Raw genomic sequence first — 25620 nt, forward strand, 5'->3', positions numbered from 1 at the left:
TAAGGTCTTAGTAGGCTATAATAAGACAAAATGATACAAGTTTCTCCTATAATTTTTGTCAGAGGTCATCAATCTGTATTCAACAAAACCATTATTGATATTTGATGCTGATGAGTTCCTAGTTCACTGGCTAAAAAAAAATCATATGACACATTAGGCCTATTCTTTTTCTTATGTGAGACCTGTAATTAATAGGCCAAATCATTCTCCACAGATAATTAATTCTCATATAATTCCACAGGGTGACTGACATTTCATGTAAATACTTCTTTGGATAGGAGGATGCAAATAAAAAGGGCTCAACTGCTGAACACAGTATATTTTGCATCCGGCTAAAGCTCCACATCAGTGTGCCGTTGCAGAGCTGCATCAGCACACAATTCCCTATTGCATCCTCCCCCAGTCCCTTTGCAAATGACCAGAGAAACAGTTTGTAAGTTGAAAGAGGAAAGGGATTAAAAATGCTTGAAGAATCAGACTGACCAAAAGCCAAGATTATTGCAGTTTTGAAACCCTATCACAAAGTGTAACGTCTGTGTAACCTTCCTGCAGTGATAACATCTCAACATAGTCTGTTGGTGTTTTTAAGCAAGATGGCTGAGCCAACCCTATACACCAATGCAATCAAAATGTGCAGTCCCAGTCCCTCTCCCTCTTCTCTGAAGGGAGCTCTGGTATGGACCAGACTCTTCACTGAGCTGACTTCATTCACCAAAGCCATAAAAAGTAACAGAATACGTCTAAATGCCATGTTAACCAGTCAAAACAGCCCACTGCAAGAGCAGAGGAGCACAAGAGTTTGCCACAGACATGGTGAATGTGAGGAGAAGGGGACGAGGTCTTCCCCTCCCGCCAGCCGTGACATGGTCACAGAGCCCACCTCCTCTAAACCTGCCCACAAGAGTCTAACACCTAGGGAACACCCTGACAACCTCCTTTCCCAGCCAAGGAGAAGAAAAGGAGGGTAGAGAGGACACAAAGCACTCACACGCTTTCTTGTCCCATCTATCTTCAGAAGCAGATGGCAGCCCTCGGAGAGCAGGCAGCTGTGCAATTAAGTGGCTGCTTTTTCCGTGCAACAGCTTCACGTTCAAGTCCTAAAAACCGCAGGAGCAGCCCCAGCGAGGCGGTTTGTATCGGCTACCCTCGCAGCCAGAGAGAGACACTATGCCTCATCTCCTAGTCATCTGGGGACAGACACCTCGTAGGTGCAAATTGCTTTTACTACAAGACCTGCAATGAAATCACGGCACACGAAAGCTGAGGATCCAACCCATTTTAGCCAGTTCTCCAGAAGAAACAATGCTGGTGAGGTCATGCAGCATGTGTGCCTGCGCTTCTATCTGTATTTCTTATTACTTTTTTTTTACCACTTCCATCAATATTTAGGCAAGGGACAGAGATCTCAAGGAAGTCAAGTTCCCACAACCTCTGGCTAGCAAGAAAAGACAGTGTGGCTATCAACCAAAGGAAGGGCTGAAGAGTGAATTAGCCATTGTTAGACACGGCTGAGACCATGTGAAAGCTTGACCTCAAAATACAAATGCAGAACCGAGGGTCCATTGGTTCTACTGATCCCACAGAACAAGCATCAGTATCAGTCTTTGTAGAGGCTGACTATATAAGGCTGGCTGCAATGTCAGCTTTTCCGCTCTATAGACCAAGAGGTTTAGTTCCCTGCTTACCGGAAGAAAGGCAAACAAAGTAATAAATTATAATATTGTTCACCTTTGCAGACAGGTTCCTTCTTTTCCTATGAGATATATGAATAAAATACCTCACAGATAAAATGCAAAAGCTTTGTCTCAATTGCGTTTGTAAAGAGCTCCAGGATTCATGCAAAATGATAGCAAAACCCAAGCACAAATCACAGGCTTTGTGATAAGGCTGCCTGGTACTTAACATGTAGATTTTTGGTAACAAAGAATGTTGGATTTCGCACCTTCTTGGCCAATATAGAGATTTACAGTTTTATCAACCGCCTTTTGGAAAGTATTCAAAAATCAGTGTGAAGGCATGAGAGTAAAATGTAAAAATACAATAGACCTATTAGGTCACCAGATCCATCTACATGACAGATCAGGACAGTTCTCTGTGACAAATCCACCCAGCTGAGTTTAGCAGTCTTAGGCAATTGGACAACTAGCACTTTCCCTTACGTTATAATTTTTTCAGACCGTATGTTGTGTGCTTCATTTCATTAATTCAACCACATTTTTTCCTCTTCCTTTTAAATAAAGATTGCAGCGCTCACATGTCAAGCTGAAGAAGACATTAACATCTAACATCTGTTTTTGGCAGGCACTATGGGCAGTTGGCAGCAGCTCTGCGGTTCCCTCCTTATGTAAATGATCATGTGCTGGTGGCTGTCTAAGCTAACATTGCTGGAAGACAAAGGAAGAAAAAGTCCTTTTCCTTTTACTTGACGCTCTTAGCAAGAACATAAGGAGTTTTGCATGTTGAGCAGACAGCCTCATTTTCACTCTATGTGGGCCAGATCTGGCTTCAGGGGAACCAAAGAGAGCCCTGTGCAAGCAGGAATATTTGCTGAAATATTTATCAAAGAGAAATTATTTTTAGGGTCTTATTTATGTACGGATTTATTTACTGGAAAGGACTGCCAGGGAACGCTGCCTGACACAGAGGCAAGGAAGAAATTATGATGTGCACCCTCCAGTCCACACAGCAGATGTACCAAACCTTTCCAAGACTGGAATGCATTTCTAAAAAGTAGGTTCATTTGATGAACAATGGTTGTTCAGACCTTTTTTAATATGCCTGTAAAAGACAGCAGATACAGAGCTCCACTTACTTGAAAATATGGCCTTTGCTGGGCATCGCACGGGAAGGACATTATCCGCAATTCTCTCTCTCATTTTGTGTGTGGACCACTTGATATATGGAATAAAACCAGGATAGCTGGAGAAATTCTGCCCTGTGTTGTACAAGAAGACAAATGAGAGGGTCCTTCCAGCTTATCTCTACAGATGTCTGACATGCAGCCTGTGAGACCTTAGCACTTTCAGCTCCTGCGGGGATATGGTTTCTGAAGGTATCACTTCTCTGAGGTGTTTTGGCAGACGTTGGGACAGTACTGCCCAGCCTGAATTCAACTGAAATTTTATTGCTGGCTGCTGTGAGATCATGAGTAGACCTAAGGGACTTCACAACGCAGTTGGAAATGAGATCTTCAGCTCCAAGGAGCAGGTGTTGGCCTGAGAGCACAATTTCGTGTTAATTAGCCCAAAGTGTTCTGAGACAGCACTTCCAAAGCCCTGCCTTCCGCTCTGCCTTGCTGCATCCTACCACCTTATACTTTTGTACCTGCACTGAGACTTCTTCAGGTGCATTTTAAGCTGGGGCAGGTAGCTCAGATGGCCAAACATTGATTCTACAAGAAACATGGGTTTTTAAGCCTGAGCAAAGTTCTGTGTTAACGCAGCAATACTGCTGGTCCTTAACTAATTTTAGAAGCTCACATTTCTTGCCTCAGAACTGCGCTGTGCTATGCTGATACACCTCACATGTAGTGAGGAATACACCACTTTGCAGCTTCAGACTCTGGCTAAATACCTCTAATCAAGGCTGAGCCGTCAGCTACGGATGTTTTTCCCCAGCTCTCAGCACATAGCCTTGCCACCACAAGAGGATCTCAAAGCTGTGACAACCATGCCTCTGAGTACATGTAGGTGCTGCCGTGCAGCCCAGCCAATCTTGTTTTAAACAAAACCAAGCAGTCCTAGTGTTTGATATCAGACCTCAATGTCAGTATGAGAGGCCAGTTGTGATGCTACATAGTAGCAATAGTAGAAAGAGAAAACCACGGAGCTTGAAATAGTGGATGAGGAGATGTTTAGATTTGAGTCTTCCTACAATGCTGCTCTTTCTAAAAAGAGAATCAAAACATTTTACAATCTGGCAAAGTTCATATTTCACCACGTTCGTACACGGAAATTTAATCTAATGGTTAAAAACATAAATTCGACATAGCTGAGAGCTGAGGTCTGGGTTCTGTTTTGTCCCTGTTCTAATCTTCAGGTCAATTTTCAACCCCAAATATTCTACGTAGCAGAAAACAGAGTTTCTTTGGTTGAGTGGTCAAATGAAAGAGAGAGAGCTGCTGAGTATGCTCCATTCCCTCAAACTTCACTGATTCAGTAAGAATGCCCAGCCACTTGTAGGACTGGGCTTTAACCTGTTTGCAGCAATTAGTTCACCTTTTCAATAAAACGCTGCTAATTTCTCTGTTTTCTTCAGGGATGTTAGGAAGCTGTTGCTGTGTGTGCACTGGATAAGCCTGGACATTTCCCTGGGAACTTCTTCCGCATGTTTACACCAATCTTTCTGTCTTAACGCCATCTTAAACTATGCTGAACAATGGTGGGGACACGCTGTGCACACTGCTGCGAGAAAAGAGAAAAGAATGAGCAGAAGGACAGTAGGAAGCTGAATGGTGTGTGAAAACGAGAATATGACTAAGTGACTTACCATTCAAATTGCCTTTTCACCAGATGCGTGTAATCAATTCCAGCGCAGTAGGGATGGTTAATATTACAAAGGCTCTAATCGTGGATTTGTCCAGTATCATCTTTCCCAAAAAGTACCCTCAGATGCCTGAAATGCATATGCATGAATTTAGCAACAAAAACTTGAGGTTGGACCATTTGCCTTCATAAAATTATTTGTATCCCAGATTTTAGGTGTCCCTGCCATAGTGATTTTATTCTCAGGGAGCAAGTGACTTCTCAGCACTTGCAAAACTCTGCCTACAAATTTGACTGAAGCCAGTACTTTGCAACAGCTGAGATAACAGTACTAAAAGAATTTTAACTTTTATTGTGTTGGAGTTTTATATAGAGGGTAAAACAGTAATACGCACAAAGTACGCCTCGCAAGGAAATAAAACTGTATTTGGAAAAGTCACAAGGAAAATGATCTATTCCTGCCCAAACGAATTTTTGTCCCCTGAAAGCGCTGAAGACAATCATTTTACATGTTTCAGTAAAGAGGAAAATCCCTGTATTCCAGGTTGCACTAAAAATGATAAGCCGAACATTTGTGGCCTTTATATTCAATTCAACAGGGACAGAAGATCTGTGAGATCCTCACCAGAACTAATCTAAAAGACATTAAATGAGCAACTTTTATTCATTTATAATTTTATAACTACATATTCTCTATTTTATGGATTTTTTTTCTCCCTCAGAAATCCAATTCTCCATTAGCTGTTTCGGCAGAAAAATTCCTACCAGCTCTAGTTCACATCCAGAAACCGCAAATCAGCTCTGAATCCCTAAAACAGGAAATTGTGTAATTTGTAATTAAATGTATTTGCATTTCTATCTTGAACTGGAATACTGGAGAAAAAAGCCTTGGGGACATCTGATCTGTCCCAGTTTGTTCCAAGCAAAGAGATGATCGGTATGAGCCTTCAGCTTGCATATAAAACAGTCTATAGAAATGAAAGATACTTAGAAAATACTGTAGTTTTCTGAAAACCTGAAAAATAGAGGCTCTGAGCACTGAGCAACTATAGGTGTTTGGTAACAATCTAGAATAATTCATTTGAAATTAATGGAGTTTCTCCCTGCTTATCACACTACAAAGTAACATCAGAACTTGGCCTAATTTCTGAAGTTACTTCCAGTACTCATTGCAGAGGGAAAAATGTCATTACAGCTCTCTTAAATGAGTTCAGTATAATTACATCACAAGCTTAATAGCATGTGTCTCAATAATTTTCAAGATTAGTGAAAAACATGGACACAAAAAAAGAAACCTGAGCTCCCTTACATAACTTTTCTATTGCCGTTTTTTTTTTATTGTCATAAGTAGCTGCTTTTCGTTGCTGCACTACAAAAGAAACCTCTTTAGACAGCTTTCTGCTGACTACTTCTTTTATCTGTAGATGCTTTCAGTGACTTGTTCATGTACCTTTTTTTTTCTCCAAGCAAAATAATCTTCTATAGCCTCAATGAACCTGACAGTGAAAAGCACTAAAGTTGGATTACACAGGGTCGTATCACAGCTTACTGAGAAGCATGGGGCCACCAAAAGGAGATAACTGCAGACAGCACAAGGGTCCAGGATGGCTCCTGCTTCAGTCCTGCCTCAAGGTAGCATCTCATGAGTACCCACTTTCCATTTCAGTAATCCATCTTTGTATAATATACTTATTGTTTATGGCCATCAAGTAAGGCAGGCAGCCCTCATCCCATTACTATTTTAGCTCCAGGGTAAGGCTTATTTTTCTTATCTACAAAGAGGATATTAAGGAGTGGAATACATACACATAGTTATCCATAGGTTTATTGTGTTCAGCCTACTACCCTGTCAATCATGCCATTTTTGTTTTGTTATCACTTTTCTTAGTTTAGTGCCATAACCTCAGGCTCTGATCTCATCAGATCTCACAAGCTAAGTAGGGTCAGGTCAGGTCAGTATTCAGATGGGAAACTTCCAAGAAAACTCAGATGTTTGCAGGACGGAGTGCTTTTCCCCCCACGCTGTATTTTCAGGCTCAGTCAGTACCCAGCAGTACTGAATCAGCACCAGTGAATGAAGTTAGAAACTTACAATAAAACATTTCAAGACAATTTCAATGTTGACAGACTTCATGTCTGGAGTGAAACCCAGCTTGAGTACACTCAGTCTAAAACAACAACTATTATTTCAGTCAGGTAGTTCATTTTTCACTTACCCTGCAAGTCTGTACTTGCCTTCATTACCCGTCCACAGATCTTTCTGCCAATACTTTATTTTTCCTTTCTTTCATAGTGCTCACTGAGAGCTCCTAGCTCTGACCCAGTACCATCTCTCCTTCTTCTCTAGGTCTACCATAGTGCCTAACGCCACAGGATCAGGTTCATCTTCTAATTACCATGGCAACGACTGCCTCCCTCTCAGGACATTGACATTTCACTACATTTACTATACATTCTCTTATTCCAGTAGCGTATTTTGGTTCTCCTTTTATGTCATTAACTGGGTTCTGTTATTCTGAACTGCTAAAAGCTTTCTGTCCCATTTCTGAGTTGGCTAGATTTATGTGGCAAATAAAATAATTTCCACAGAGGTAATTATTAAACTGAATTGAGACCCTTCTGACTGGAAGTAAGTTACTTTAGTTATTAGTTTAGTTGTAGATCTTTTTATCATTAGTAGCTTTTTAACCAACTTCATGTTTTGTTAGGTTAGGGCACCATCCCATGACAATGTATGGTCAGTTAAATCACCACAAGATAAGAAGGTATAAAGTGACGTCATCTGCTCTCAGTTTTTGTGTCGCTCACTGTCTTTCATTGCCATCCTGAACATTAAGCTCTACATTTCATGATCATAGAATCACAGAATCACAGAATGTTAGGGGTCGGAAAGGACCTCGAAAGATCATCTAGTCCAACCCCCCTGCCAGAGCAGGACCACCTGGAGTAGGTCACACAGGAACACGTCCAGGCGGGTTTTGAATGTCTCCAGAGAAGGAGACTCCACAGCCTCTCTGGGCAGCCTGTTCCAGGGCTCTGTCACCCCCCCAGGGAAAAAGTTTTTCCTTATGTTCATGTGGAACCTCCTGTGCTCCAGCTTGCACCCGTTGCCCCTTGTCCTGTCATTGACCATCACCGAGAAGAGCCCGGCTCCATCCTCCTGACACTCGCCCTTTACGTATTTATAAACACTGATGAGGTCACCCCTCAGTCTCCTCTTCTCCAAGCTCAAGAGATCCAGGTCCCTCAGCCTTTCATCATAAGGGAGATGTTCCATCCCCTTAATCATCTTGATCCTGGCCATGACCTTTCCACCCCATCAGCACTAACATTTGTCATATTACCATGTATGAATTTATTTTTCCCCAAATGAGAACTGTAAGTCAGGAACAATAAGTCAAGCTCCTCATGACTTGCTGAGGAAACTTGTGCAACTCAGTGTCTTTCCCTTAATGTAGTGGATATGTCAGTTGGCTCTTTAGTGATTTATTTAAAAGTTAAAGCTATTGTTGATAATTTGGAATGTATATACCACCTTTATTCACAAAGGGTAGTACTGTCTTATACATGGAGTCATAGGAATATTCAGTGAAATATTCTTAACTGAGGGGCAGTAATAGTACCTGTGCTTCTGACACCACAACCTGATGCTAGTTACATACATTATTCTCAGTTTGTATTTTTCAAAGGACAAGTAGATGCATGAGAATTTCGTTTTTATTGTTGAAATGTTGCTTTCACTATAGTTATAAGGCAGGAGGCAACATGATCTCGTAACCAGAATAGGAAACAGAATTGGGATACTTGTAGGTATTTTCATCTTGACTTTGCCACAGCTGCCACCGTTATCTTGGACAAGTCACTGTTTCAGACTGTAACTTCCAGCTTCCAGAGCTTCAATTACTCCCCAGTAGGTAGTCATAGAGTTGGGGAAACAAACGGGCTCATAGGCTGTGCTTTTAGGCACATCAGCCTCAGCCAACATCCTCACAACCTTCCTTCCACTACATTTAGGCCATTAAAGAGAAGAAGTTACCTAGTGATATAATCTGCCCTCAGTCTTTACATTACTCGATACCCCTTCTATAAAATGAGGCTAAATATACTAAACAAATACATATTGGAAAATCCTTTGAACACCTTAAAACAACAATTCTGTGTAATGTAGTTTGCAAGCGCATAACACATCCCTTATAGATAGATGTGGCATGCCCATGTGCTTATTAGCATCCTCCTCTTTGGAAAGCATCACTGATTAAAAATAAGAGAGTGGGCCAAATATAGAGGAAGGTCCTTATTAAGTAGGTTTGAATTTGGATCGCAGAGGTTAAACCATTTGCCAAGGGTTGCAAAGAATTTTTAGTAAAGAAGCAGGACTGCATTAATTTCTTTTGAAGTTCATTCTTTGCTTGATTTAGATTCTTTCTCTTGAGTATGCAGTAAAACCACATTAAAATGTTACATAAATTTAGAAATTTCTGGAGATATAAACAACGAATCGTGACTCCATAATTCGAAAACAAAGGGGAAAAACGGTCAAAGTACAAAAAGCTTTGTAAAATATTAGCATAGACATTATGCAATATGTGCCTTAAAGAAGCTGCATGTGATTTGTTTTCTTAATTCCAGTTTTCTCAGCATAGAAATCCTGCTAAAGAGCTTATTGCTTGTGTACATCAAACCTTTGACCCAGTAATGGAACTTTACGTGATGCCACAAACAGACATAACACTGAAAGGTGTGAAAAGAATGGGTCCATTGGGATTCGTATTTATTCTAAACAGTTCTAGATGTCAGCATCAGTCTAAAGTTACCAGTTTTTATCCATTAATAACCACTGACTGTTAAAATGTGTCACAGATTCTGATAGCTTCCACACTGCAAACATGCTGCCTTCTATTGTCAAGAACCACTTTTAGATAAGGGCATGTGGCAGATTACTGTTTCTACTGTTCCTTCCTCGCCATTATGAATCCCAGCATGTAGTCCTCATGCCTTACAGAATTTCACAAATCCTCTGTGTGATGCAAAATTTTCACTTTACATGGACTAAACTACCCCAGACAATTCCCAAGGGACAAACCCTCATCAACTGACAACACTTAAATGTGAGATACAGAATGGAGAAAACTAATACAGCTCCCATCTTATTTTCACAGCTGGACTCTTATGAATTTTTGACCTCAGCATGTTAGACATTAACAGGACTGATTTTTGATTCAGCGTTTAAGCTTCACTTTGACTTTTTATTCCCACTGCCAGATGATTACTATCTCTGATCACACTATGGAAGTTTACCAGGCACAAATCCTTATAATGTGTAACCTTTATACTGCCTTGATTTGCGTTAATCTGATTTACCAACAAACGGACTCGTCTGTTTCATTCTGACAAAGTTGATTTATGTTGACATGTTGACTTTTGTACCACCCAATGCTGCATTCCCTTTATTAGGTTTCTGACTTTGTGTCAGCTAGACAGGGCTGCCTTTTCTTCATTTTTTTATCCAGCTGGGAGATATTTCTGTGCTTCTAGAAATTAGGATGCTGAACTAGTAAAATCAACAGATTTGTTATTATTATGGACAGTACAACAAGGTCCCTTTCTAAGATTTCAGTGGTTTGATTTCCTTCTCACTTTGGTTGATGTAAATCACTAATAATGCAAGTAAAATTATTTAAATTACAGTGGTGGAAAGGCAGAAATTTAAAAAGAATTGAAGCCTAATTATCTTAAAACATTTAGCATGAATGTTGCTACTGAGTGGTACCAGAGTGCAAAAAATAGCTTTGCTCTCTTCAACACCTCCATTTGCCAGGACAGAAACCCCAGTTTCCAACAGAAAGCTGCACTTTTTGTCCCGATTCCCCTCCTTCAGGAAGAAGAAACATCTTAGGCAAGGTTCTCACTGGGGAGATCATACCCTGGTAATAATCCCAGTTGAGTAGCGAAGGTTTTGAACAAACAGCACAGGTCTGTACTTGGATATCACCAAGGCAGCATCAGGATTGTGTGGCCAGGCCTCCCATGATGGAAAAGGATGACACACAAGCACCACAGGGATATAGGCATTTTCTCATAGAAGTGAGGTAAAGAACAGCTAAAAATACTTCAGTGAAACAAGGACTTCATGAAAGCTTCTATTCCTCAGCAAAGTGAGATGCATTTTTCTACAGCTGAGTGACGGAGAGAAGCACAGAGAAACCCAGCTGTTTGCACACTGTGTTAATGGCATCAAAAGCAATATTTTAATTTCTAAGAACTCCTAAGTACCATGCAAGGAAAAGATAGCATGTGTTTTTCAGACATACCCAAAACAGGCTTTGAACAAGATTTTGTACTACTGTGATCTGGAAAGCATCTCAAAAGATCATCAAGGCCAACACAACTAAACCAGAGGTTGAGGTCCAAGACCTCGCCTGATATGTGGGCATTCAGCCCATGGAAGCAGATTAGAGCTAGTCCAAGTAACCTCCCTGAAACTCATTTTGCATGGACATTGGATCTTTAGCTCCACCCATTTTGCTTTTTAATCCAAATCCTATTATGTCCCACTACTTCCTGACATAGGCAGAGGCTAACTGTATCACTCCGCCTTAGGGATATTAAAATTATGGATTTTCAGTTCAATGATCATATCAAGAATTGTCATAAAATAAAGTAAAATTTTGATTTGGATCAAACTGACATGAAGCAATTTATTTTTGGCTTATGTAACCATTTTTAATCTGCCAGTATAAGAATAATAGATGATGGAGATGGAGTGGAGAAGGAGAAAAATGCCTGTTGAAAATAGTTTTGCATCCTCTTTCTCCTTTTTTTGATTAAATACTGTTTCTTTAAAAATGTTACTATTCTTAGTACTCCACTATTTTCATTCCTTTCACCTCTAATTTTACTATTTCAGTGACATTTTCATTCCATATTAAGGGATTTTTGGAAAATTTTCAAAATCTGTAGAAAGAAGCAGCTCGGGGAGGATCACAGGAGAGAGGTTTCTGGAGTGGTCCAGCTGTGCTTTGTAACATCACCTACCTTTCTTACTTTAAAATAGGCAACCAAGGACATGCAGAAGTGGCTGTGATCCTGAGGCCAAGCGTGCCATCTAGTGTTGGATATCGTTTGTCGAAGGGGAACCGTTAATTAATCTCTGCGATGTTTACAATATTCGTAATACAGCCTTCATCACCCGATGGATAGGCTACTGATACCTCACTCGGCTATTAAATGTAAGGTCAACAATAACAGTAATTTTTCATCTCCACGAGTCTTTGGGCAGTATGTGTGAACAATTCGTGAACATCTTTTGGTTGAAAGCTGCTGGGAACGTCCCTTAATGAGCACATCTGAAAAGTAATGAGTCTTCTGCAGAAACGGAGCTGCCCAACATTACAATAAAATACCTTGAATACACTGTGGACACTGCGGTGATCACTTATTTCGGTAAACTGTTGGAACTGATAGCCCCGCTTGCTGTGCAACAGATTGTAACCACGTACTTTTCCTGAAACTCCAGTAAGGAGGAGAACATAACCCATACAACCACCCTCATACAACAGCAAAACGGATAATGAAAGCTGAAGATGTGCAGACTGACATTTTTTTGTTCTTTCAGTTCTCGTCAGCTACTGCCTGTTCAGTGCGGAGATACCAGCAGCAGCACAGAGAGCCCACTTTCATGCTGGCACTTCTCTTAGCACACATACCCTGTTATCACTGAGGAGCATAAAGTTTTAACGTATGTTACCATAAAGTTCTCCTGAGGAATTGCTAGAACCTCTCATGGCACAGTAACGGCAAGTATGAGCACCTAAAACTTGGTGCATTCCCACAAATGTAAAAATGAAAATCATTTGAGGTAAGGTGTCGTTGTTTCCTCAGGTGTTCCATTTTGGACCCCTCAAATAAAGATGCCAAAAAACGTTGTGCATGATCAGGGTTGGAGGCAGGAAGCTGTACGGCAGTCAGAGAGATGTAAAAAAGACTGCCTGTGAAAAATCTACAGAAACAGTTATTTTAAGCATCTCTCATATTCTTGATACGTATTGCTAAAATTAAGGCTGATGCAAACACAGGCACTACACTGGTGGGCAGAGTAAGGGGAGAAAAAGGAGGATAATTCAGAGATATTGAGTCACATTTCCTCTGTTCAGCGTAACAAAACAGCACTGTTACTAACTGCAAAGTGACTTCATGATACATCTTATCCTGTGTAACTCAGACTGTTGCCAAAAAAAGTCCCTCAGGTTGCCTTCCTGTGGTGCCGTGCTCCCACCACTCTCCTCCTGTCAGGTCCAGTGATCCTGCAGCATCAGATTTTGCCAGGTCAGTGAGTTAATCCAACTGAAAACTAACGGGGGTGGGGGGGTGGGGGGGCAGTTTTCTATCAGATAGCCACTAAAAATGACATCCTGCAGCCGATCCTGGGGCAGGAACAGCAGCCTCATCACTCAAGGAAAATCACCCCTTTTGGCAGCGGCCCACAGTTCCACTGGTTTAAGAACAAATGAAACCACACCTAAGACCACAGTAATACAGACAAAAGTATTCACTGATAGGCATGAGGTATAGCCCCTCAAGAACCGTAAAATATCAAGACAGGTGAGTAAAGTTTATTTTGATATATCAATACTAGAATTAGAATTATTTATAGTACAGAGGAAGCAATATTTTTAAACAGTTAAGCTGCATCCTTTGAAGAAAAAAGCATGCTGCTTTACATTAAGATCAAATCAAAAGACAAAATGTGTGTTTCTTCTCAAAACATGCATTTTTAAATTTCATTACGTGCCTAAAGGCTTCCTTGGTTGTAAAAATGCATAGGATATTAAAAAGATGGACAATTAGAAAGCTTCTGCAGTGAGGGACATCAGATTTGTTATCTTCAGTGCAATGTTGTTAATAAATAATCACTCAAGACTGAGTCTGAAGCTGAAAGCAAGCGGAAATATTAGGAGACACTGAATTTGCCATGATCTTCTCTGATTTAAAGAAAACACACCTCTGTACACGTAGGAGAGCACCCACACTAACAACAGCCTTATTCTCCTTCAGGAAAAGGCTGGGAGCCCAAATCACTTCCTAAGTAGGCTGGAAGTTTCTGTGTATCCTTGTCCCAGCAGTGATCCAGTTCGGAGTTACTACTTGCAGTAAGCCTGCATGCCAAGGTCAAGTAGGCGAGGCACAGCCACTTGTAATGCTCCTCCCAGCAACTATTTTTGAAGCATGTTACAGCGGGACAACTCTGAGAGCAGCACATCTCCTGTAGGAAGCACTATTGACTTTGATGTGCAGCAAAGGTGAGGGAGAAATATCATATCCTTTCTCAATTTCATCACTGACGATCACAGTAGTAATTCAAAGACCAGACCGAGGACTCATTTGCACTGAATATTAATGCAGGTGTAATAGATTAAAAAACTGACAGCAGTAGTTTTCAGAACAATGCATCTGCCAGCCACAATCTTTGAAACAAATCCGAGTCTGACAGAGCAGCTTCTTTCCCTCTCTTGAAAAAGGGACTCAATATGATCAGCTACATCTTCTCAAAAGAAAACATTTGGACTCTTTTCTTTTATAGACTTTGATCCAACATCAGAATGGCAGCAATTTCAGTGGAGGTAAGCTCTTAAATGAGGCCCAGGCATTTAACTGTCTTTGAAGCTAGGTGTTCGCTTTTGTGAAGGGACTTGACAGTCTGAAGATGAGAGCCTCTTTTCATGCCAAAAATAGAATAAACGTGCCATTTTGGAAAACTGCTCGCATGGCCCTGCCAGTTTGCCTTGACATTTTGGTTCAGGAATCCCCTTGTGTTTCACAAAGACGCTCTTTCCCATGTTGTTCAGCTTCTCGTCTCTGCTAAAAAAGCCAGTGCAGGTGCTTAAATTACGGCAGGTGTGTGGGCTGCGGGGTGTGTGCTTCAGATCTGTCTGCTGGACAGAAAACAGGCTAGTGAACCGTTTGCTAAACATCCACAGTCACTATTGGCTTATCACCAGATCCTGCTCAGATGTAACTCCACTGAAGTAAATGGAGTTCTGCAAGCAGAACACTTGACCTGAGGACTGATTTCATCAATGATTTTAAAGTAGTTTAGTATCAGTCTTCCAAGCCATTCAATCCAAAACTGCTTTGAACCCAATGAAATTGTGGAACTAAACCTGCTTAGAATGTCAATTTTCCTGTGAACATACATGTTCAAAAGCTACAATGTTAAAACATGCTATTTCAATGGTAAAATAGTGAGAATTAAATTGCCATTTTTATGTGTGAACCCTTTAAGACGATCCTTCTAGTGAAACAAGTCACCTTTTCCTGTCAATATCCCGAAGTACCCTTTCTCTCTCTTGTTATACTTTGGTGAAAGAATACTTCATGTCCTCTCCATTACTTTCATGCTTAATGGCATTGCAATGAAAGAAATGACACCTTACAGAATTAGGACCCAGACTAGCATCCCTTGGAGGCTGAGTTTCAGATCATTATTTCTGCTGACACTGTGCAGCTGTTGCAGAGGGGTTTTTTTCTAGGAGCAACTTCGGGTGTTTTTTCATCTTTTTTTTTTTTTTTTGCCACAGAAGTCTTTAGCGGGAAGAGGAAGGCACGGCTTGTTGGATCAGTGATGTAACACCAGCTGACAGGTGGGTTTCAGGGAACTCTCTGGGGCCATGGCCTCTTTAGTGGTTTTACCACTCTAAACTCAATTACAGTGGAGTTTCACGCTCCACAGCAAACTCCAGTCCTTTTTTGATAAAAACTCTACAAAGTAAATAAGTCATGATGATGATATGGGTCTACCATTTAATATTCATTGAAGTACATATGTTTGAAAATTGGAAGCAGAGTTTAATCCATTTTCATATTTATATCAACATGAAGCTTTAAAAAGGATATCTTTCCTTTTCTCAGAGAATCTTGATAATTTCTGGTCTGACAAGATAAATAAAGATGTACAAAACTCACTTTGAATATAAAGAGAAGACCCAAGGAGATTTAAAATGCAAATCTTAAAGTATATATCCTGAATCTACTAATTTTCAAGAGGGAGCTTGTCTCCCTTCTGTGTGATTTTCAGTTTGACTAAAACGACATAAAATACCTTAAAGGATCCACAATTCTTGAAGCTGTGTGCATAATTTGATTACAATCTACTTATACCTAATTGCACTGATGGTGTAACAGATAATATATTGTATAAAGGGACTTTTACATATATGACCAATTTCTTCTCTCATTTAGATACATTAGCTTGAGGTAACTTTTCTGTCTTTGATATATTTAAAGTTACAGTAACCCCCAGAATTTGGTTGTGTATAGCTGTGACAGTTAAAACACACAAAATAAGTAGTTTGTACGAGAATTACACATAAAACTGACAAAACCCCCAATATATCAGCCTGAAATAACTTTAAAAATTCCAATTTGCAAAAAATCGCCTCATAAGCATTACATTTAATCATTATTTTATAACATCAGGCAGGTTTTCCTGCCCATGGTTTGTGCACTTTCAAGAGGAATTAAAAGGAAGATGTAGCGTAGTTTTCTTTGTCCTAGCGTTTTATTTCAGACCACTGAAAGATAAATGAAGCTGGTGAAAAAAGAGTTAACATAATGATGTCGTCTTTTATTTGACTGAATGTTTAAGCATGGTGCTACGGCTGATGGCACCTTGTTTAATAATGCAGTACATAGCTTCCTAAGGGGACAGGGCTTGATCTGAAAACTGAATATGGTGCACTCTAAATTCTCTTCCCTGAGGAAGGCTGACTAACTGATAAGTGCCATGAGCTAGTGCAGGGACTGATTCTGTCAAATCAAGCTCAAATGGAAGGCACAATGTAGACTCTTCTCAAGTCTTAGTGAAGTAATTTGAGCAGACATTTGTGACATTAGACAGTGCATCAACTATGGAATGCTGTAAAAGTTCACTGTCTTACTACAAGGTGGTCTTTAGATGACAGGATAAAGAAATCAGTGCAAATTTGTTAATGTAACAACTTGGAAAAGCATGCTAAAAATGTCACTCTATTGGGATATGTGATAAAATGTATAGGGAAGTGACTGCCAGTTGGGTTTCCTTGTGAATCCTTCATTAGAACGCATGTAAAAGGCATAAAAATAGGGAAATGCAATAAATATAAAATTTGTATTCGTTGCTACGCTAAACTTCGGTATTTCCTGAGCTAAAAAATTCCAATTGACAGCTGAGGCAAGCAAGCAAGAAAACCCATTGTTCAACTGTTTATTTCTCACTTCGGGATTATATAGCGATTCTTTTAGTTAAGTCATTCAATTCAAACTTCCAGCACTGCAGTCTTTGAACATCTTGTCTAAACGGGGTCTGAAGAATAACAGTCTTTAAAGTCAGGAAGAAAATTGTACAGTTTGAGAAGGAAACAAAACCTGTTAATCAGACAAAAATAATATGATAACATGCAAGGACTAACTTTCAGCAAATCAGCAAGAAAGACTGGAAATGAATGGAAATTACTCAATAAACAGAATGGAAAATGGCAGAAAAAATTATTTTTTCACTGGTCATTCATGTTTGCCTAACCTTGTTTTTTTCTTCAAGTAAATAATGGTTTCTCATTATAACAAATGAGGAAAATGTCTGCCAGGTTTCCAGTGAAAAATTTGACAAATTGCTACCTCGGAAAATTGAAGATGAAATTAGTAAAGGAAAACGTGCTACATAAGGAACGGATCAAAGAGGATACAATAGCAAACAATGTTGAAAATAAGCATGTCAAGCTGGAGAGAGGTTATTAGTGGGTATCTTCCAGGATAATTTTAAAAACTTTGTCAAAAGTTCTGTGACCTTAACAGAGAAACGACAGTTTACTGACGAGATGGGCTGACAACGCTCAGCTAAAAGGAACAGCAGTACAAAAGGAGTCTGCGTGTCTCAGAGAAAGACCTGATCACCGGAATAATAAAACTGTGAAGAAACCGTACATCACAAAGCGCAAGGTTGTGCATTCAAGACTAACAACAAAATCGTTGTTGTAAGCTGTGAATGCATCAGCTGGTTAAGGAGAAAGATTCTGGTGTAATGAGTGCTCACCGGAGGAGTTGCAGATGACAATCTAATGCCAGCGTGAGAAAGGCAAATGATACCAAGCTGGTATCAGACGAGATTTTTCTTTTGCAGAACTACTAATATCATGGTGCAACGCAGCTGGTGAGACCCTGCCTGGAAGCTTTAGGTGACACCTTGCTACGAAGCTTTCAGGTCACCTCATTCAGGAAAGAAGTCCTCAAACTGGAATGGCAAGAAGAGGCCATCTGATGACATGAGAAGACAGTGACCTGTTGAGGCTGATTACAGATAGCATTTTCTTTTAAGAAATACAACAATTGGGTGCAGAAGGAAAAGAATTTCCATTTAACTACCATGACAGGCAAACGAATGACTCGTTGTATGCGAGCCAAGGGGCTGCTGGAGGAAGCTCCCGTGGCAGCCCAGTTCGGGAATGCAGCTTCTCTTCTGAGCGGTGGAAGCAAAAGTGCTGCTCCCCAGCATGGTGAATTTTGACAAGGTCAGGAAAAGAGTTACGTGATGTGGTACATGTGGTCATGTTTGATGTGAAGACCTAGGAGGTCCTTTGCTTACCTTATCTGGGGCTGTATGGAGCTCTGTAACACCATTTTTTTGTCAGTAGTATGCTCAAAGCTACAATTTAGGCCAGTATCTGAGAAGTGTTCTCAGCCCAAAGTGCTATATAAGTAAATACATTAATAATCTTGTATTAATGGACCATGGGGAGAATTTTCAAAGGCATTCAGCACCTGTAGAACTTTAAACCCAGTGATATTAATGGCATTATATAAAAAAATTCGAAAGAGGGATCCTCAGCCACCTTGTCCTGCAGAGACAGAGTAAAGATCCAAGCACACTGCCAGTGTAGGTGACACTGACAACTTTTGTAACAAACTCATAATCAAGCTTTAAATCTTGGAATTCTGCAACCCTGGTGTGAAAAAATGTCTGGTTCCCACCACTCTGGTGATCCTGGCCACTTTCAATCCAGAGAAAAGTCAGTAAACCATACAACCTCTTAGGAACAAGACAGATCTATACTAAATCCAGCCTTTCCATTTATAGTAGATGTTACCTTTCTGTAGAGGCATGTGTGTACAGACACACTAAGAGGTGGGGAGAGAGAGCGAGGGAGGGATGATCTGCTAGTTGAGTCTAATTATTAAAGGTCTAACTTAAAGTACCTACAAGTAGCAATGCTCATAAACAGCAAACTGGAGTGCAATAGTTTAGTTAATACAGATAGCGAGTCACATGAGATAGGGAAATCTTCAGTTCTGCATTGTATTGCAGAATAGTAACTAATACGTATTTCATAGGTTAATGGAATACGTAACACACTCATTACACCAATTTTATTTTGTGAAAACAGTTCAACTACCCAGCATTTTCAAGATTTCCATAGGTTCACCATACAGTATGATCAGATTAGCCTGGCTGATCTTTTGAAGGGAGTTGCCCTACAAAAACTTAAAATCATTATTTTCAGAATAAATATTTGTATTAAAATTTATCAAGTTTTCATTACACTCAAAGCCTTCCCATCAATGACGCTTAAGGGACAAATACTGAAATCCAGTAGCCTTTAAAAAACCCACCAAAACTCTCCTATCGAGCATTCCTGCGAACACCTGAAAAACAATTTGATTAGGTAACTTTACTCTAGGGTTCAAACTCTGCTGCTCAGCTTTCACTTTAGTGCCTTCCCCTTCTTAGAGCATCTATCCAATGGAACTGAACCCTGGCCAGCCAGAATGGAGAATACTCAGCAATAGCTCAATTAGGAAGTTAAAGGGAAAAAAACACAAGCAGCTTTCTCGTTAAGCAGGAAAAGATGAGAAAATTGCAGTACTCTCCAATCAGAGGAACAAGAAGCAGGAAAAAGACATTCTAATTTTCAGGGACTGAGGTGGTCTCTCTGTAAAGCAATATGAACCAAGTTTTAATCTACATCTTCAGATTCTGAAGCAGGATTCACTGGAACTGGTTTCACTGTTTCGTAGGTAACATCTGTCCTGCAAGGCCCACTAGTATTTGCAGCAGTATTGCAGAAAATAATAAAATAGCCCTCAGAGGCCTAATATTTAAGTTAGTAAGATTTTCTACCCCAAAATGCTGACAAACCAACTAATTACATTGACACAGAGCTATTTTTAAGACCACTGATAGACATGAGATTTAAAATAAATCAGATTTGGTTGTACACAGACCCCTGTTTGCTACCTTCTTTAATTCATTTACTTAATTCTGTTCATTCCTTGAGACACAGCGTATCAGTGCTAATACTCAACTCAAAAGTAAATGCTCAGTTTCAGGTAGAGCAGTCAGCCTTATCTGCAGCAAGGTGCTCTAGAGTGCTGCAAAATGAACTGTAAGTTAGCCTGTTACCTAGTGTCAGAATTTCCAAGTTAATTACATTTGGAAGTACCTACATGGCAACCAGTATTAGCTAGGGTCCTATTTTGGAATTTTATGTGTGATCATTCCACTGCCATTTAACTTACTTTTAGAAATAAATTGTTAAATAGCTGAAATAAGGAGCATATTATAAACCATGAAACAACACTAATTACCACAGGATAAAATAAGCATTCAATGCACAATAACGATATCTTTGTAAAGAGCAATTTCTCATGTTTGAAGTAATTTATTAGTAACTTACACATGAAATTTTCCTTCTTTGTTTTGCTGCAGAGGAGGATGTCCCATGAAGCACAGGCAGAATTCTAAAGCTGCAAGTTTATAAATGCTAAGTGATGCTGTATCTGGGAACCTTGAATCGAACTTTTCTACAACAAGGACATAAGGCAGTGTACCTTTTACAAACAAGGTGTCAATTTTACAGTGATATGTAACTACGCCACAGATACTTTCACTAAGGGTGGCCTTCAGGCCCTACTGAGTTTAATACCCATTCTTACACCTTCAGTAACTCATTTCAGATCTTCCGGTACAAAGAATTGCAGCAGCTTTACGGTACTGTCAACAAACTCCATCCAGGCTTTCTTCCACAGCTGGCTGAAGCAGAAGCCAAGAAATCAAGACAGCTAGTAAAATCAAGTTATAAAACAACCTACTGTTTAAAGCCAAAGGAACTTCACATTACTGTAAAGATCCATCAGCTTCAACTAGCTTTCTGATATCCACGGAGCAGAGTTTAGATCAAACTTTAGATGCACCTATGGGTTACAGTTCAAATGGAGTCTGTGGTTCTTACTGCTTATTATTCATCAAGACTGCAAAACCTTTTAACATCTCATGCGATATCTCTCCTTTGGCTTTTTACTTATGAAATAAGACTTTTTCTCTTGCACTAGCAAAACTGAGTGTCTGCAGCAATGAGGAGAACTTTTCTATACCTTTCTGTAATATTGTGTTGGAGGTGTAAGGATACTGACATTTTAAAACATTCCTTTGCCCATCTAAGATAAACATTTTTAAATGCATGTCTAGAAAATTTGGAATGGATTTACCATCAAAACATAAAATGTTCATCATTTACATTAGAAAGTCCTCTAAAAGTTATGTTCACGTACAATTGTACATCATTACAAATTATAAGGGTCACAATATTTAATGCACTACATTATGCAAGAAGTCTGATGATGTTCACAACAGCCCTTTCCAGCTAATCTGAAGTGATTTTCTTTGAAATCCTAAACATCCTCCTAGACTGCCACTTATCTTCCAAGGAAAAACAGTGCAGAAGTGATGACAGCATCCTAAAACTTTTTCCCTACAGTGTCACCAGTTTGATAATGTAGTGTTTGATAATGTAGTGTCATTTTCTTTCACTGAAAGAAAATGGAAGCATCCCAACTTACGCCACTGGCTACCCTTGAGGCATTTTGCTTTAATATCTCTATGCCTCAGCTTTCCCATTTTAAAAAATGTTCATAATATTCATTCACACCAGCAGGGTGTTGTAAAGCTAAATTTATTATTGTTTGTAAAATGCTTTTAGAGCATCCAACTGGAAGAATGATAGATATGCAAAACAGAACCTCTTGTAGCTATTATTCTCAGACAATTTCTGTTGAATTTATATAAAAGGAATACTGATTATTCTCAGGCAATTGTTCTCAAACAATTTGTGTTGAATTTATATAAAAGGGAATACTATCTTTTTAACAATATAAAGAAAACTTGGCCTTTCATCATTAAAATAGCATGCACTGAACATCTACGTCATACTGCTATGTGTTACACGAACACATGCCCTCAGTCATCCCTGCCTCTTCCTGTCAGTAAAACACGTACAAAGCTTTCTAAGCGGGTGTTTGCTTTGGATGTGTAACTTTCTGCTGGGGAGAAATACAAGATACTGCTCACTAGTTTTTATTTCTGGTACTTGTCTGTGAATCCTGTCAAATTCACACTTTAAAAGAAGCATCTTAACAGAGTTTTCAGAGGTTGAGGAGACCCTCACTTGCTCATCCCAGTCACATTCAAATCAAATAAAAAGAGGCAAGATGTACTCTGGTATACAGGACTGGAAGTCAAGCCAAGCCTGTGCTTAGCACTGCCATCCATTCACTTTGCAAATTTAGTCACAAAACTCTGATTTTTCATTCCAATGACCACAAATTCACTGCTACAGTTCCCATAAGAGAGCTCAACCTCCTCCCATGCAAAATCAGAGTCCATCCCTCCCCTCAGATGTTGACATTTAGGGTACTTGGAACTAGTCAACACCCGGGTTCTGCTTCTTAATCACTTGCACCATCCATTCTTACCACTCCCAGTTCTGCACAGACCCAGAATGGCTGCAGTTGGATCAAACCCGAAATTTATATTGAAGTTTTTAGTTCCCTGTAGGCCAATGTGTAAACAGGTCAGACCAATATACAACATAAGCTATTATTGACATTCAGAGTAACACATGGCTTTCTGTAGGGTCTTACCTGGATCAGCTCCCAATATTATGAATAAAAGTTAGTGAGCCAAAGGAAAATGTGTTCCTCAAGAACAGCACAAGGAGTTGTGACATTTTCAAGAAATCTGAGTTTGGAAACATCTCAATAGCCTTATATTTATCCATAAATGTAAAAATTAATGTAAAAATAAATGTGTGAACAGGACTGTTGTTTTTTTTTTTTAACTGATACATTATGATCTCACTGCCTGAAGATCTGGATCAGCTTCGTCCAAACCACAACCCTGCTGGGACTCTTCATACACTTCATGAGCAAGAGATTCGGTTCTATAAAGCACCAAATCAGCCGGGCAGCAGCAATTATAACGTGATCCAGGATTATCCTTCCGTTCAAGCTCTCGCAGTAAGCCGTCGGCAGGCCAGGCACAAGACGGCAGACACGCTTTTGACTTTTCCCGCTCTTTTCTGAAGGGAAGCGGCAGCAGTGGGCAGGAACCTCTGCCAGAGGGACCCCCTCTGCTTGGAGCTGGAGAGAATAATCCCCTGCAGAGTCCTTAATTTAAAGATGGTTAGGGGGAAACCAACAGCAAATCAGAAGAAAACTAAGAGAGAAACCATATTTCTCAGTCCCCAGTCATTTTATGTATATACACAGTGGGGATAGGCAGTGACGTCTGTGAAACTGTCTATCCTCAGGCACTATTGACTTGGCACCATACTACTCAGTTTTCCCTGAAACCAAATTAAATGCCTGAAAACAGCAACGCTTGCCAAAATGTTTGTTTTTAGCTTCGCTCCGTTGTCTTCGCATTCAGACCTCTTTTCTTCTTCTGCCCTATCCCTCCGATTAGATTACATTCCTCTTAGTTGTGGGAGCTGGGATTATGCCTGAGCTCGGAACTGGAGGGAATACAGTAAAGCGGTCTAAAAGGGAAGGGGGGATATTTCTGACATTCCTCCCAGTGAAAGCAAGCAGCAATTGACCAAACACACTGTACATCCACACTCGGGGCTTACACACTGGGTGAATGGGTCAGCCCTTGATCTCCCTGTGTTGCCTTATTGCATTTCCCGCAAGGCATTACCTCTGCTGACAGATTCCATGCTTCTCATCAATGAGGACTGTCATCTGGTCCCTCAGGCTATGCTCTTGACTGCTTCCATTGATCCTTTAGTTTGCTTTTATTTCTGGATGCCATGTTATCACTGTTGCTGGGATTTTGTATGTGCAATCAAGTATTATTATAAGTCTAAATCATAGCTCCTCAATTAAAAAAAATAAATACAATTAATTAGAAAAATAACGTTGTCCAAAATCCGCTAGCTTTTCTTTTGATTGCACTTAATGTTTCTAAATGTTACATCCCTCATTCTGTTCATTCCTCCCCCCATCAAGTAGCTCTGAATGACTTTCAACCTCACTGCCAACTACCGCAAAAAGAATAAATCAGGTAGCAACTGGTTTCAGCCGAAGCCTACAGTGATTCTTACTGGCATGGCAAAGCTTACTTGAATTCACAAGGGGCTTAAAAAGCACTGAGATGGCAGAGATTGTTGTGGCAGAAGCAACTGGAAAATGTCCTGAGATTGAAACACAGACATATTAACATCACCCTTGTGGACGCTAATGACTTGCACTTTAAAATGCCAGAGGCTCATACTGCCAGTTAAAACAAAGAAAAAAACACATTTTTAGTCTCCAAAGACTTTAGATCTTTCCAAACTCTGAGGGCAAATTCAGCCATAATGTATTTTTGCAGTAGAGCAGGGCAGCTCATGCATGCCACTGGGGGAATCATTGCCTGGAGTTGCTGTAGGCAGTGTAGTCGGTATAGCTAAATAAAACAGCAGCTGAAAACCTTTGAGAGGTTAAACTAGTAATGAAGCATTCTATAATGCAATGCAATCAAACCTAAACAGTTTGAAGGCATATCTTGCTGACACTCGCAACCCTTGTCTTTCTCACTGAAATGTATTTAAGGAAACGAGCAGCAAACACAAGGATTTCTGCAAGAACTTTACAATTTAAATTGACACATAATTAGAAAAATATTTTAATCCTTTAATGAAGTAACAATGTCCTACTTAGACATTTCTAGATGAGGACTTCTTTTAAGAGCTTAGTAGTAATGGCAGATTGGAAACTTTCTGAAACTGTAAATGTTTAAAGAGCTCTATTTGAAGAAACTTAAAGGTAACAGGAAAGGAAGAAAAACAGATGCTGACAATAAAGAAAAGTCTAGGAAAAGGCTTAGAAGCAAATGTTTGGAACAGAAAGTAAAAAAGAAGGACTGGTTTGAGTGGGAAAATTAGTGCAGGATAGGAAAAACCAGAGGCCAAATTCATCCTCAATATAAATCTAATGATGAACCAAGCCCAAGAAATTTTAAGTGGACTGGAAAAAGGCATATTTCTTTCTGTTTTGATTATTTTTAATACGTAAAAGAAAGAAATGCCAAGTTCTATTTGCTTATGTTAGAAATGTGAGCGACATGCACTCTTTTTCTTCACAGATTCCATGGATTGCTAAACAATGAGTGGGGTAAATTTGTGTGCTATATGGATTGAGCTAAACCTGAGTAACTGAGAAAGTCATTTATACCTTGCCTAACTGAAAATACATTTTCTTCTTCTTAAGGACAAAAAATATTGACTAAGTAATGTTTCAGAGTTTTCTTAGGGATCTACTCCTGCCTCCAAAAATTAAACAAAACTTCCCCTTCTATAAATTTTATGATAGAGCAAATGACTCAAAGTAAAAGGTCTTTCTATAATTTTCAAATTCTATTTAAAGTAACAATAATTCTCATAATAGAAAGAGTCTGAAAAAAGAATGTTTTGTCAAAGTCAAGTGAGAAATTATTGTAAAAGGCAAAAATGCAAAAAGAGAGATGAAAAACTTTGTATCATCATCGCTGTATCAAATATTCGTAACAGAATTCGGTGTTGGTAAGGGAAAAACAGTTGCTTAATGAACTTCCGGGTCTGCGCCCCACAAATGTTTAGGCACATCTCTATCCTCGTATACATCTTACTAAAGATAGGTACATTTGAGCCAATGGCTTGAGTCATCAAGTGAGTAGTTAAAAAGATGAAAGTAAAAGGTGAAATTGAAAAGTTTATAGGCAGAAATTAAATCAAAAACAAAACCCAGACAAAACAACTAACTTCCTCCCAAAACTGAGGAAACAAAGTGTAGTTCAAGGATAAAAAAAGTA

General features: G+C 39.6%; 1 protein-coding gene across 1 annotated transcript in view; it reads left to right on the top strand.

The window, feature by feature from the left end:
• Window positions 1–17880: 17880 nt before the first annotated feature.
• LRPPRC (leucine rich pentatricopeptide repeat containing) overlaps window positions 17881–25620 on the top strand; it is a 112507-nt gene continuing 104767 nt past the window's right edge. Inside the window, exon 1 of the mRNA XM_086482286.1 lies at window positions 17881–18010. Coding sequence (XP_086338412.1) covers window positions 17881–18010 — 130 coding nt within the window. The remainder of the gene's footprint in view (window positions 18011–25620) is intronic.

This window comes from Leptosomus discolor, chromosome 2, assembly GCF_034619465.1.
Source record: "Leptosomus discolor isolate bLepDis1 chromosome 2, bLepDis1.hap2, whole genome shotgun sequence".
Lineage (NCBI taxonomy): Eukaryota > Metazoa > Chordata > Aves > Leptosomiformes > Leptosomidae > Leptosomus > Leptosomus discolor.